The 13,798-nt window shown below is 49.0% G+C and overlaps 5 protein-coding genes across 5 annotated transcripts; 3 read left to right on the top strand and 2 right to left on the bottom strand.

Annotated features, from left to right (window-relative positions):
- Positions 1–618: 618 nt before the first annotated feature.
- Positions 619–2,903, bottom strand: FTJAE_11630 (zinc finger transcription factor YRR1; the record flags this gene model as incomplete). The annotated part of the gene is made up of 3 exons (XM_037344593.1): positions 619–1,609; positions 1,661–2,289; positions 2,409–2,903. The coding sequence occupies 3 exons, from the start codon at positions 2,901–2,903 to the stop codon at positions 619–621; spliced, it is 2,115 nt and encodes a 704-aa protein (XP_037201327.1).
- A 629-nt stretch (positions 2,904–3,532) lies between these two features.
- On the top strand, positions 3,533–5,298 carry FTJAE_11629 (multidrug resistant protein; the record flags this gene model as incomplete). The annotated part of the gene is made up of 5 exons (XM_037344591.1): positions 3,533–3,783; positions 3,836–4,230; positions 4,278–4,339; positions 4,410–4,985; positions 5,044–5,298. 5 exons carry the CDS (start codon positions 3,533–3,535, stop codon positions 5,296–5,298), a joined length of 1,539 nt encoding a protein of 512 aa, XP_037201326.1.
- An 849-nt stretch (positions 5,299–6,147) lies between these two features.
- On the top strand, positions 6,148–7,051 carry FTJAE_11628 (cytochrome c oxidase polypeptide 5 mitochondrial; the record flags this gene model as incomplete). The annotated part of the gene is made up of 3 exons (XM_037344590.1): positions 6,148–6,376; positions 6,715–6,908; positions 6,965–7,051. 3 exons carry the CDS (start codon positions 6,148–6,150, stop codon positions 7,049–7,051), a joined length of 510 nt encoding a protein of 169 aa, XP_037201325.1.
- Positions 7,052–7,582: 531 nt separating this feature from the next.
- FTJAE_11627 (ATP-dependent Clp protease ATP-binding subunit) lies at positions 7,583–9,447 on the bottom strand (the record flags this gene model as incomplete). Its single annotated transcript, XM_037344589.1, has 3 exons — positions 7,583–8,672; positions 8,723–9,318; positions 9,436–9,447. The coding sequence occupies 3 exons, from the start codon at positions 9,445–9,447 to the stop codon at positions 7,583–7,585; spliced, it is 1,698 nt and encodes a 565-aa protein (XP_037201324.1).
- Positions 9,448–10,643: 1,196 nt separating this feature from the next.
- Positions 10,644–13,160, top strand: FTJAE_11626 (1 4-alpha-glucan-branching enzyme; the record flags this gene model as incomplete). Its single annotated transcript, XM_037344588.1, has 8 exons — positions 10,644–10,731; positions 10,802–10,926; positions 10,983–11,082; positions 11,136–11,248; positions 11,304–11,995; positions 12,046–12,381; positions 12,436–13,066; positions 13,122–13,160. The coding sequence occupies 8 exons, from the start codon at positions 10,644–10,646 to the stop codon at positions 13,158–13,160; spliced, it is 2,124 nt and encodes a 707-aa protein (XP_037201323.1).
- Positions 13,161–13,798: the final 638 nt, after the last annotated feature.

Genomic DNA, 13,798 nt, shown 5'->3' with positions numbered 1-13,798 from the left:
CTCTATATCTCTATATCTCTATGTCTCTATGAGCAACCGTGTCATCTTTCTAGCCTTACGGTTAGAGGTCTAAGGGAAAGAACGTAATCGTGTTCGAAGCTGGACTTTTCATGAAGACTAGGAGGGGGGCATGGAGAGAGTGTGGGCTGAAGTATGTACCTGGGATGGCGGCCTTGCTCAGGGAAACAACTTGGCTTGGTTTCCTTCCCTCAAGAAGTAAGGAAAAATCAGACCCTTGATATAAGACGCGATGTTCTTTGTTGTTACTACGTTGATGATGGAAATGTTACGGGGATATATCGATAATTTAGTGGAAATGGCAGGGTGTAAGATGTCGCGTAGATGATGGGTGATGATGATATGCTATTGTTGGGAAGCAGTTATGGTGGTGGGCGAGGATTGCAATGATAAAAGGCTGTCATATGTGCTCTGTCCTTATTGACCAGGTACTGATAATATCCGCAGTATTTGGCAAACTGCAGAATCTGTAAAGGAGTCTGCACCTGCAGCAAAATAACTATAGTCCACAGATACTTGATTAAGTGCCACACAAGACCCCGTATAATTGTAGATCAAGTATTTTACCGACCATGTCGTTGGTTGCTGTTGAGCGGAACCTCAGAATAAAGGAGCCTCTAAACCCCAAAGCAAATTCTCCCAATCCATTCCCTCCAAGTCCATATTCAATCCCATGTCGCTCAAGTCTTGGACAGATGCTATGGCATCATTTGGTGTCGTGCCATTCGACAACATGGCAGTTGACGAGCTTGGTGTAAGTGGAAGATTTTCACATCCCGCCGATCTCTGCCTCTCCTTGCCCACTGGCAGCGTCACTTTATGCTTCTTCATCACCTGTGTCAATAGATCTTGTATGCGAGCCGTGGGTCTGGAGAGTTCTTTGGCCGCCTCCAAGATGTCCCATGCTTCCAATAAGTCTTCTCGTCTTTGTTCTTTCTCGTCGGCATCGGCGCCTAGGCAGAAGTCCAAAATAAGAACAATGCTGGCGATGAATACACTATGCAAGACTAAACACAACCTGAGCCGTGTCGAGTTAAAAGTTGTAGCTTCGTTCTCGAGCTGGTGTTCTGTTTGTATGACCATGCGTGCTGAATCAAGACACACGCGCCGGGAGCGAGCATACGTAGGCTCGACTGCTCCACGGGCTAGATATGGGAGATGAAGTTTGCATCTTTGGCCATGGACAAAGACATTCATGATATGTCGCTGAATGATCAGCCCTGGTTTTTTATGCGCTTCTGCAGCAGGGAGCTGCTGTAGGTCACCTGTACTAAACTTGAGGAATGGGGGCAGGTCTTGAATGAATTGCTCGATGGCCGCATCAACTTCCAAAACCAGGTCGTATGAGTGGACATCTGGATTTGAAGAATTTGTGAGAGGTACTCGGTCAGTGAAGTTGCGGACGACCTCAGCGAGTCGTACCCTCTGTAAGAAATAAGACATGTTGGTGGAACAATTCATTGGCTTTCCCACCAACTCTTGTCCTTCTACAAGATCTTCATCGTCGGCATTCAGAGGTTTTCTGACATTCATTTGCCTTGGATTGATCAGGTAGGTGCCTTCATGCGGGCCTGGAAATCGAGATATCATGCTGTAAACCATTAGATCAAACGCTGTTGAGTTCTGGACATGGAGGTCTTACGCATCTGTACCAATGAGGTACCACCAAACTCGCCGAGCAGTCTCCATTTTGAGAGGACTGAGCTGGGGTATTTGCACCGAGGGCGGGTTGTGAGGGTGATCCAGACGGTGCAGTCCGAGCTCACGGCAAATGGTGATGGAATTGAAGAAACAGTTTCGAGCTCGGGAGGAAACCCCTTCCAAGTTCAACAGGACGAAGCTCACGATGATGAGACCCTGGGCCAACTCGAGACCTATCTCCGACCTCCGCTGCGATGCATCGAATACATCAAAGGTTGATTTGAGCCATCCGAATGATTGGTTGTTTGCCTCTGTATAATCAGAGAAGAGAGGCGTCATGTTGTTGTCTACTGCTGTCCATGCGTATGTGACGTTGGTGCAGACGGCAAGCATCAGGAGAACTGAGCACAGCGAAACTTGTGTCCCCTTTTCAACGGCATCGTAGACCTCATCGACGAGTTTATACAGGCTTGGAATGTGCACAACATGATGCATAAAAGTGATGACCGAGGTGTACTTGTGAACCAAAACCTTGGTTTCATGTCGTTGAGGCAACCAGATGCACCTTGTTGGTTCTAAAGCGAGGAAGCCTGAGGGGACACTTGAGTTTTGAAAGATGTAACATGACGGCTGTGCAATTGAGCGTATAGGACATATGCGGAAAACAATATTGTCCACCAATACGGATTCCTAAATAGGTAACTTGTGTGAGCCGACTTGTTGAGTGGTGCCAAGAGTTTTGGACTTACTGATGGCTTTGGGCCAAGGCATGAACTCTCGAGCCAAAGAGCATCAGCCGTCAAGTTCTGGACATTGATTGGCAACGGTTGCAGAGGCTCCAGCTGTGTCTGGGAAGCAACATCACTGCCTTCTACACTCGAAGGGGCTGATGATATTGTTCGAGAGTTGGAGTTGGAGTTAGAGTTAGAGTCAGTCCCTTTGTTTCGTTCTGCGAGAAGAGCTTCCAGCCTCTCCAATCGTGAGAGGATGTCCGCCTCCTTGCCCGCAGAAGATGGTCCTCCACCACCACTGCCTCCGCCTCCGCTTCCGCTTCCGCTTACACCTCCGCCTGCACGTTTAGATACCGGCCGTGAAGACGGACCCGGTGCCCGGGGTGGGTCTTGAGCCTGGCATTGAACTCCGCGGCTTGTGCAATTGGAACACGGGAATTCTCTACTGCAGCGCAACTTGCGCACACGGCAGAAGTTGCAAGACACAGGACGCTGACGAGGCTGACGACCCATTGCTTCAGTTACACTGATACGGTGGTTTTTTTCTTGGCTTTGTTGTGAAGAATGAATAGGCAGTGATTAAGACTGGGCGAAAGTACCATTCCCCATGGAAACTCCGCGGAACATCCATGGCCCCGACTCCGATACGGGACAACTTATAACATTAACTTCCTTACGCATTTGGGGTTGCTTATCCCTCCTACTTGTTCGATTTGGCTGAAACTATTGGTTCAGTATGATAAATACTTTTGGATGAATAGCGAGGGTTGACTATTACCAATCCATACCATTGTCGAGATTGGCTTGGATCATCTACACCCACTTCCCAATGACTCCCGGCCTCCAGATTGGTAGACCGGCCTCGATGTTAGGACACGGACATAAGCAGTTTACCGTTGAGGCTCCCGGTCAAATGTCCCTTCGTTTGTAGTATGCATTAGTGCCTCTAGGGAAGCTTTAGAGCTGATGGGGATCGAGCATATAATAACAAGCTCCTACCCTACCATTCCAAACTCCTTTTAGGCCCTCAGCCTTACACGAGCATCTTCTTGCCTCATGCTGTCCGTCAGAACTCAGACTATCGGATGAGCAGAACTCACTCATAAGTGTCGAATTACTCCCTCGAGTACATACAAGACAGCATGAAACACGTCGAAGTTGATGACCAGCTGGTCAGTGCTGCCACGCCAGCGCCAATACTCGAAGAGGATCTCAAGAAGAGCGAAAGAGATCTTGAAGAGGGATCAACATCAGTCGAATTCGATGATCCTCCTTCCGATGACCCCAATGTTGTTAATTGGGACGGCCCTGACGACCCAGCCAACCCTCAGAACTGGTCAACGAAGAAGAAGACAATCAATGTAATGCTCGTCTCATCGGTTACATTCGTCACGTACGAACAGTTCATTTCCCTTTCATAAAGCTCATTGACCTAACACTTCCAGGCCACTTGCGTCTTCCATCTTTGCCCCAAGTATCGATCAAGTCATGAGGGAGTTCCACTCGACAAACGAGCAACTGGCATCGTTCATCGTCTCAGTATATCTTCTCGGTTACTGCTTCGGTCCCCTAGTCATCGCGCCTTTGTCCGAAATGTACGGCCGACTCCCGCTATACCACATCTGCAATGTTCTCTTCGTCGCCTTCACTGTGGCCTGCGCCAAGGCCCCTAACCTGGGGGGCCTTATTGCATTCCGACTCCTTGCTGGCCTTGCTGGATCATGCCCACTGACAATCGGAGCCGGCTCGTTAGCTGATATGATATCCAAGGAGAAGCGTGGAGCTGCCATGTCTTCGTGGGCTCTGGGACCCCTTTTTGGACCAGTAATTGGACCGATTGGTAAGTGAAACTTTCGATTGAGTGGTGCCCAAAGCTGACAACTCCAGCTGGTGGATATCTTTCGGCAGCGAAGGGCTGGCGGTGGTCTTTTTGGGTTGTTGCTATTGTTGTAAGTAAAACCTCATATCTATACTTGAATTCCGAGTATTGAACCAAAGGCTAACACTGGTTATCAATAGGCTGGTGCGATCACAATTGTTGCTTTCATTTTTATGAGGGAAACGTATGCGTACGCTCTTCTTGAAAAGAAGGCCAAGAAGCTGCGCAAAGACACAGGGAACAATAAGCTTCGGTCAATCCTTGACAATGGTACGACCACGAAGGAAGTCTTCCGTCTGGCTATCACGAGACCTACCAAGATGCTTCTCTTCGCGCCGATCGTGTCGCTTCTATCATTTTATATGGCTCTGGTGTACGGGTATCTATACCTCCTCTTCACAGCCATGCCAACACTCTTTGAGGGAGAATATCATTTCTCCAGCGGATCAGTTGGTCTGTCGTATATTGGTCTCGGAGTTGGCTCTCTGACAGGCCTTGTCATTTCTGGAGCATCAATAGATCGCTTCGCTCAGTATCTCACTCGCAAGAATGGTGGAGAGCCCAAACCAGAGTATCGACTTCCGTTCATGGGAGGAGCCTGCTTTATCGTTCCGGCTGGATTGTTTATGTTTGGGTGGTCTGCTGAGAATAAGGACCATTGGATTGTGCCCATCATTGGTACTTCATTCTTGGGATGTGGCATGATCATCGTATTTGTAAGTGCTCTGCCTCTACATGCTGCAACCCATTTTCAGTTTGCTGACTCTTGATCAGATGTGCATCTCAGTCTACCTGGTCGATGCCTACGTTCAGTATGCTGCGTCTGCAATTGCTGCAAGTACTGTACTCCGTTCGCTGGTCGGAGCATTGTTACCTCTTGCAGGAAGAAGTATGTACAAGAGCCTAGGTTATGGATGGGGAACCTCATTGCTGGGCTTCATTGCAGCTGCAGCAATCCCATTGCCGTTTATCTTTTACAAGTACGGCGAAAGGATTCGAAGAAAGAACTTGTTTGATGTCAAGTTCTAGATGAATAGACAATGTGCATAGTTATGTTGTGATTGTAAGATCTTGAGGGAACGCATTGATAAACGAGCAAAAGTCGCATTAGGATCCGAGGCGGGCATATAGGAACATCTCCATTCCAGTATAGATAGAGAAGGAAGCACACTTGCAGTCAACAGCAATAGGTGATGGTTAATAAGAACAGGAGTAACAAGTCCAGAAGTGCTCATCGATCGGCCTAGTGATACAGAGAGTCTTGCGAGATTCTGGCATGTTCACGTCTCCAGAGCCCGTTGCGGGTATCAACCTCCGAGCCTTGCCGGAATCAGCTGAGCACACTTGGTGTTTACTGTTGATCCTTGTTCTTTGACTGGTGAAGTCACCATACCCATCGTGACTGATATTGCATGAGAGATTGAATGTAACTCTCGGATGCAGGAAAGATATGAGAGGCAACCTTGGATAAATCTGAAACTGTTTCGTCTCGACAAGTGTCATATGTACTTACGTAGATACTTATCAATATCGAGTCCAATTAATTCATGACATCTGATCCATGCCGTTGGGTTCAGTGTCTTGTAAGCTTTGGCCAATCATGGGCAAGGCGATTTCATCAAGTTCGTGCAAAACCGGCAACAAGGAAAAGAGTAGATCACGTGATCAAGAGATGCACCAATCCAAGCCCGAGGCAAGAGGGACCCATCGTATGATTGCTCCCGTCTTGCTAATTCTGACATTCCCCGAATAACTCGCCTTCTTCTCCACGAAACCTCTCTCGAACTCGCACTCGCACTCCACGCTCTCGAGCGCACCAATTGAGCTTCTCTCCCGCTCGTCTCGTCATCGCCGACTACCTCACATAAACCGTTCACGATGCTGCGCACATCAGCCTCCAACCTGCTGCGCAAGAGCCTGGTGCGCAGCACTCCCGCCCTGGCCTCCCGAGCTGCCTCGACTCAAGCCATCTCTAACCCGACCCTCGCCAACATCGAGAAGCGATGGGAGGGCATGCCTCTCCAAGAGCAGGCCGAGCTCTGGATGGCTCTGCGTGATCGCATGCAGTCCAACTGGACCGAGCTGACCCTCCAGGAGAAGAAAGCTGGTGCGTCACAAACTCTCCTCTACTGCGAAAATACCTCCATCCCGCCCGTGTAGCCGAGATATTGGTTCACAACCACCACATCACATTGCAACATATGCTTCAGCCTTGCCGGTCATTGATGATTCACTCGGCAACACCTCAATTGCACAGCTTCAGCCTTGCATTGGACCCTCCACGAGCCTCAATTGCATCATGTAGAACCCAAGCACCCAATTCGTCTTTCTGATTGGTAGACGGGGCCTCGATATAGCTTCGCCCGTTACATCAACGGCCCATTCCCTGCATCACCATGTATAACTGCGTCACAGCCATAAAACTAACTCAAACTCTCTCAACAGCTTACTGGATTGCCTTCGGTCCTCACGGTCCCCGCGCTGTCGACCCCCCTGGAACCGGTGCCCGCGTCGCCTGGGGTGTCTTCATTGGTCTCGCCGCCAGTGTCGCTCTCTTCGGTGCTGTCCGTGTTGTCGCCAAGCCCGCTCCCTACACCATGACCCAGGAGTACCAGGAGGAGACCAACGAGTTCCTCAAGGTATGTTCCATCTTGTCTACATCGCCTCTGGTCACCCGGCTAACGAGAACTTTTAGAACCAAAAATCCGATCCTTTCACCGGTATCACTTCTCCTGGTTATGCTGGCAAGGGTATGGTCCAGTCTCCCCCCAAGGGTAACTAAATTCAATACACAACATCGTTTCCTTTGTGATAGAAGCTGGAGTGACTCTACGGAGACGTATTGATGTGTAAAGGGCCTCTGGTGCGCATGGACATGACCAGAGGTTTCGAGGTCGCTCCAGAGATATCAAGTCCTCTTGATGTAAATACTGTACTACAACAACGAAACCCGAGTCGAGTCATCTGTTTGATTGAATTTGTTCGCTTGCCTATCTCTGTGGGGGCATAACTCGAAGCTTTGCCTGGCCATTCTGTCTACATTAATTAATTCCAGTTGATCAAAATAGTAATTGCTCCAATGCGCCTCCTAGGGGAGGAAAGAAAACTTGAGACCTTAATCCTAACTAATAAAAAGATTTAGGTAAGTTAATATAAGTTTATGATAAGTTTAGGTTAGGTTTAGGATAAGTTTAGGATAAATTTAGTGTAGACTTAGCATACCTTTTGCTAAGTTTATAATAACACCTTAGGTCTATACCAAGGCCCGGTGTTTTCTTGCTCCTTGAGGGCCTCGTTTCCAATAATAGTGAACTTAGCCACCGCTCTGTCCTGCTTCTCGATACTTTTCGAATGTGTTCTCGGGTTCCCTTTTGGCTGGGTTCATCTCTTCTGCCTGCACTCTTCTGTCCACCTCAAACCGGCCGTCCTTGCCCCAGTATCCTGCCTTCTCCGTTCCCTTTACGCACGCCTCGGTGATGAGTACATAAGGCATTGGAGCATCAAACATGGGCTCTGCTAGGACACGCTCCATCTCCATTTTGAGACCTCGGGCACCTGTTTCTGAAGCAGCAGCTCGCTCCGCGATAGCATATAATGATTTCTCTGTGAAGAACAAGCGCGAAGGGTACGTCTCGAAAAGAGCGGTATACTGAGCAACAAGGCTGTTTTTGGGTTCAGTCAGAATACGTAAAAGATCTTCTTTAGAAAGCGGGCTAAGAGCACAGATATTGTGCAGACGCCCTATCAACTCGGGAATGAAACCGAAGCTTTGTAGATCAGCAGGAGTGGTAAGATCTAACGGCGTGAACGATGAAGCTGATTGAGGGTTGTGGTGAGGCAAATGCGTATATGTTTCTGCCGGCAGAGTTTGCTTGTTGCCAGACATAGAGGAGCGCCCTCTAAGTTCTCCGCCGAACCCCATCGTCGGTCTTGCAACCCTCTTCAGGACCGCCTTGTCTAGCCCGACAAAGGCGCCGCAGAACACAAAGAGGATGTTAGTAGTGTCAATAGTATACTGGTCAACCTTGCCACCTGGAGGAGCCGCCTGAGGAGTCGAGGAAGATGGCCCAGATGCGCTATAGTTCGTCGTGATAGGTGGCGTAGGTCGGGATGAGCGGTTGTCCTTGACATTGATGGTGACTTTTGTTCCTTCAACGAGCTTCAGCAGCGCCTGCTGAACACCCTCTCCCCCAACATTCCGACCAGTAGTCGTTTCGCGTCTTGCAATCTTGTCGAATTCATCTAGAACCACAATACCGTGCTCCGTTGCCTTGATGTCATAGTTGGCCTCGATAAGGAGCCGCTCAATGCAGGTCTCAACGTCCTGTCCTATGTATCCAGCCTGAGTGAAGGAGTTGCAGTCACAGATAGAGAAGGGTACGTTTATCTTTTTGCTCAGCGTTCTAACTTCTGTCAGTATGGTAGTTTTAACGGTTGATAGAAGAAGACAGACTCTAGTATGTAAGTCTTGCCAACACCCGTGGGACCGACCAGAAGGAGGTTACTCTTGTCGATCTTGACATGGTCGGGGACTGTTATATCCTCTGCAACGTAGAGATGGTCCATTGGGTCGTCATCGAATTCGTGATTATCGTGAAGTGCACGGACTGACTCATTATGGCCCGGGAACTCATCTTTGAGAGTATCAGCAGCGTAGCGCTCGGGGATAGAACCTTGTACACGCTGACCTTCGACAGGGTGCATCTCACGACGTTTCTGATGCAGTTCTCTGTCTCTTGCAAACCTCTGGCGCATTACCTTATCCCGCCTGTTCCGGTCTTCGTGCTCATGTTGGTGTCTTCGCCGTAGATTCTGGTAGTGGTTGAAGATGGTTGCGCATATTGTCTTCTTAGCCCGGTCCTGGCCAACGACGTAGTCGTCCACTCTTTTCTTGAGATCGCGTGGGTAGAACTGCGGTACGCCGAAGTTGGTCTTGTTGAACATGGGGCCACGCCCTGCATCGACTGATGGATCATAGCTGCTGCTGAAGCCTGAATTGAAGTCGTTGTTGCGTCGTGAAGCTATGGAGGAGCCTGAGATACGGCGGTACTGTTGTCGTAATCGAGTATTGTAAGAGGATAGGCAACGTGTCGTAGTAGGTACCGGCCGTGTGGCACAGCGTGAGAGATGGCAAAGACAGCAACGAGCGGCAGGGAGTGCCCTTACGAAGGGCGACATCACGATATATATTCAGTTTGCATAATATTGAAGGATGGTACAGAGCGGAGGATCAGGCGACAGTCGACTGAGTTGTAGTATATCTGGGCCGACGATGACGGGATGCGGGGACCGGTTACAGCTTAATGCGGTCGTGCGAGAGCAAGGCCGATGATAGAGCCTATCGATTCGATAGCATGGAAATAAAGAGTCACAGCGAGATTGGTTATAGGACTGGTGTAGGGAGGCGATGCTTCTATGATTGAACCTTAGTTACGGAATTGAGGATTACGTGATTTGCGCTTTGTGTAGGTGACCTCCAGCTCCGGACGGGGTCCTTCCGCCAACAGCGTCCGCTATCGGGGGGGTCGGGTGGCTACCTAAGGTAGGCTGCTAGGCTGCTGGGCACCTTTGAGCCCAGGCCAACCGTCAAGGCATTGCGCGCAGGAGCTGATAGCGAGTTGCAGCCACTGACAGGCCCAGACTGCAGCGGCGTCCCCGCTAAACAAGCCGGGCCGACATGGGGGATCTGATACTAGCCCCCGGCCTCCCCAATCACCCCAAGCACCTAGGCACCCCAAAGCGCAGACTAGGTTGGTAGTTACGTACCTAACTATTTGCTCCATGAATTTGATGGGACCCATCCGAACTGCACAATGATTCTCGCGCAACATCAGAAGAGTCTTTTACAGGAAGTGGCGATATTGCGAGGCTCTCGGTTGGGTCCAATGCCACCCTCTCAACCACATGTTGAGCGTTGCAGGCACATAGACTGAAAATGCCTTCCGTTTAAGGGACAGCGTACAGATACGTACCGTAGCCGTTGAGAGAAATTCACCGTTCGCGACGTCATCCCAACTTATCGATAAAGCTCTAAGTGGGTGGGCAACCCGAACTGAAACTGAAAGGTTGGTTACCTTACCTTAGGCGAATGAGCTAGATAGGAGGTTGCAAGGTCTCTGATATTGCAGTTCGACTTCTGTTGCCACAATTTTCTGATTCTTCATCTTAGTTTTCAAGCCTCTTTTCATCTGGGAAGTTGCTTTAAGATCCTTTGTGCTTCTGTGTCGTTTCTTCATCTCCCTCAATTGTGTCTCACTTGAAGCTCAACAATTGTCTGAAGCTTGCAACACCAAATATCCCGACTACCCCGCCCACCACCTTGAGACCTACCTCCCTTCTACAACCGTGTCGTATTTTCAATTCATCTTCGAAAAATGGCCGCAATTGCTGAAAACTCGTCCAATTCCTTGGACCCCAATCACTCTGGCGGTGCTGCGGGTGACATTCCCAACGACGGTACAGGTAAGTCTACGCATGGCCTGACATGTGATGATCTGATATCCAAGAACACCACGCTCACAATGTACTCTAGGTGTTGTGAAGCTCGATCCTTGGCTGGAGCCCTTCAGCGAAGCCCTCAGAAGGCGCTTTTCTAAAACTCAAGATTGGATCAAGACCATCAACGACACCGAAGGTGGCCTTGAGAAGTTCAGCAGGGTAGGCTTCCAGCTTCCCATACGGCGAGTCGCGTTACTGATGCTTGTTGTCTATAGGGCGCTGAGAAATTTGGCTTCAACGTCGATGCTAATAACAACATTGTCTACCGTGAATGGGCGCCTAATGCCACTGCGGCGTTCCTCGTCGGCGACTTTAGTACGTCTCCCAACTCAATCGTGTACACAATGTGCTTACACCATTTGCCCTAGATAACTGGGACCGCAATGCTCATCCCATGACCAAGAACGATTTCGGCGTCTTCGAAATCACAATTCCTGCCCAAGATGGACAGCCTGCCATTCCTCATCTTTCCAAAGTCAAGGTATGTTAAAATCCAGACACAATTATAAGACATCGCATCTGATATGTCTCGCTAGATCTCGCTCAACTTGCCCAATGGCGAGCATGTCGATCGACTTCCGGCTTGGATCAAGTACGTGACACAGGATTTGTCTGTGTCTCCCGCATACGATGCTCACTTCTGGAACCCTCCAGCCTCCGAGACATACAAGTTCAAAAATGCTCGGCCCAAGAAGCCTGCAAGTGTTCGTGTGTATGAGGCGCATGTCGGAATCTCCAGCCCTGACCAGCGGGTTGCGACTTACAAGGAGTTTACAAAGAACATGCTTCCACGAATTAAGAACCTAGGTTACAATGTGATTCAACTGATGGCTGTGATGGAACATGCGTACTATGCCAGCTTTGGCTATCAAATCAACAACTTCTTCGCTGCTAGCAGCCGATACGGTACTCCCGAGGACCTCAAGGAGCTCATTGATACCGCTCACGGCCTCGGAATTACCATGCTACTCGATGTTGTTCACAGCCACGCGTCCAAGAACGTGCTCGATGGCATCAACGAGTTTGATGGCACCGATCACCATTACTTCCATGGTGGCGGCAAGGGCCGACACGATCAATGGGACAGCCGGCTTTTCAACTACGGTCACCACGAGGTGATGCGGTTCTTGCTGAGCAACTTACGTTTTTGGATGGACGAATACCAGTTCGACGGTTTCCGATTTGACGGAGTTACCAGCATGCTATATGTTCATCATGGAATGGGCACGTAAGTGACACTATCACAGTCTTATTGGTCTATTGCGCTAATATCAACAGGGGCTTTTCTGGTGGTTATCATGAGTACTTCGGCGCAGATGTTGATGAGGAGGCTGTTGTCTATATGATGCTTGCAAATGAAATGCTGCATGAACTCTACCCAGAGGTCATTACCATTGCTGAGGATGTGTCTGGTATGCCGGCACTTTGCCTGCCACTTTCTCTTGGTGGCGTTGGATTCGACTACCGCCTTGCCATGGCCATTCCTGACATGTGGATCAAGATTTTGAAGGAACTCCAGGATGATGAATGGGACATTGGCAACATCTGCCATACGCTTACCAACCGTCGACATGGCGAGAAGACTATCGCCTATGCTGAAAGCCACGACCAGGCGTAAGTTGATGCTCCTTTGACTCGTTTCACTTTCGGCCACTAACATGCACACAGGCTTGTTGGTGACAAAACTCTCATGATGCATCTATGTGACGCTGAAATGTACACCAACATGTCTACTCTGTCGCCACTGACTCCTGTCATTGATCGCGGTATGGCGCTCCACAAGATGATTCGACTTGTGACACATGGCCTAGGAGGAGAGGGATATCTGAACTTTGAGGGTAACGAGTTTGGTCACCCTGAGTGGCTCGACTTCCCGCGTGAGGGCAACAACAACTCATTCTGGTATGCTCGACGACAGCTCAACCTCACGGATGATCCCTTGCTCCGATACAAGTTCCTTGATCACTTTGACCGGTTGATGAACCAGGCTGAGGCCAAATATGGTTGGCTCCATGCGCCGCAGGCGTATATCTCATTGAAACATGAAGGTGACAAAGTTATTGTGTTTGAGCGCGGCGGTCTGGTCTTTATCTTTAACTTCCACCCAACCAACAGCTTCAGCGACTACCGTATCGGAATTGAAGTCGCAGGAACTTACCGTGTCGTTCTCAACACAGATAGCAAGGATGTTGGTGGTCACAACCGGGTTGATGAGAACACCCGATTCTTCACTACCCCTATGGAATGGAACAACAGGAAGAACTGGACTCATATCTATATTCCCTGCCGAACTGCTTTGGTAAGTAAACACGGTTTTCAAATGACTGTTTGCGTTTCTTAACATGATACTGCAGGTCCTGGCTCTTGAGTCAACAATTTCTCAGCAGTCCTGAGTAATAAAACTAAGAAGAGATGGAAACGGGTGCCGTTGTGAAGCTGCAAGAAGTATGTGATGAGAGTGATTCCTTCATTGGGCGGGGACTGTCACAAAGTGCGCCGTTATCGGTTGAGACCGTTGATGTGTCCCTAGTTTGTTTTGTTTTGCAGATATATTATAAAATCTGAAATAATAAAAGTTAACAGTCAAGAACAACAACTTCAATGTCCCGGTGACTCTCTTTACCAGTCGCAAGGCATTGATTATTGATCTTACAGCAAATAAACCCAGAGATGCTGTTGAACCATTCATTTTAAAACTCAATTCTATGTTTTGCAACTCAAAATCAGGACTCATCAGTGGGGAATAAGACTTCTAACGTTGAATTGGGGTCCCAGATTCAACTGGCCTAAAGTTCTATTAGAAGATACTCAACTTCCCTCAATATTTTCATCACTGAGGATAAAGGTCTTTGTTACCCCCTAAGTTGGCACTATCATTAGGTAGGTAGCACAGGGGCATTTACTACCTTCCAGTCAATTACATCTCACAAGAGCCATTCATAACAGTCTTGGCGGTGGTCAGACGCTTGCTTCTCCACGAATATCTCCAGTAGCAGGGAAATCTCCTCGGGAGATACCTTTCAGAATAGTC

This window comes from Fusarium tjaetaba (assembly GCF_013396195.1).
Source record: "Fusarium tjaetaba strain NRRL 66243 chromosome Unknown NRRL66243_c0000293, whole genome shotgun sequence".
Taxonomy (NCBI): Eukaryota; Fungi; Ascomycota; class Sordariomycetes; order Hypocreales; family Nectriaceae; genus Fusarium; species Fusarium tjaetaba.
The sequence above is the reverse complement of the archived record's forward strand: the minus strand, read 5'-3'. Positions and strand labels throughout refer to the sequence as shown.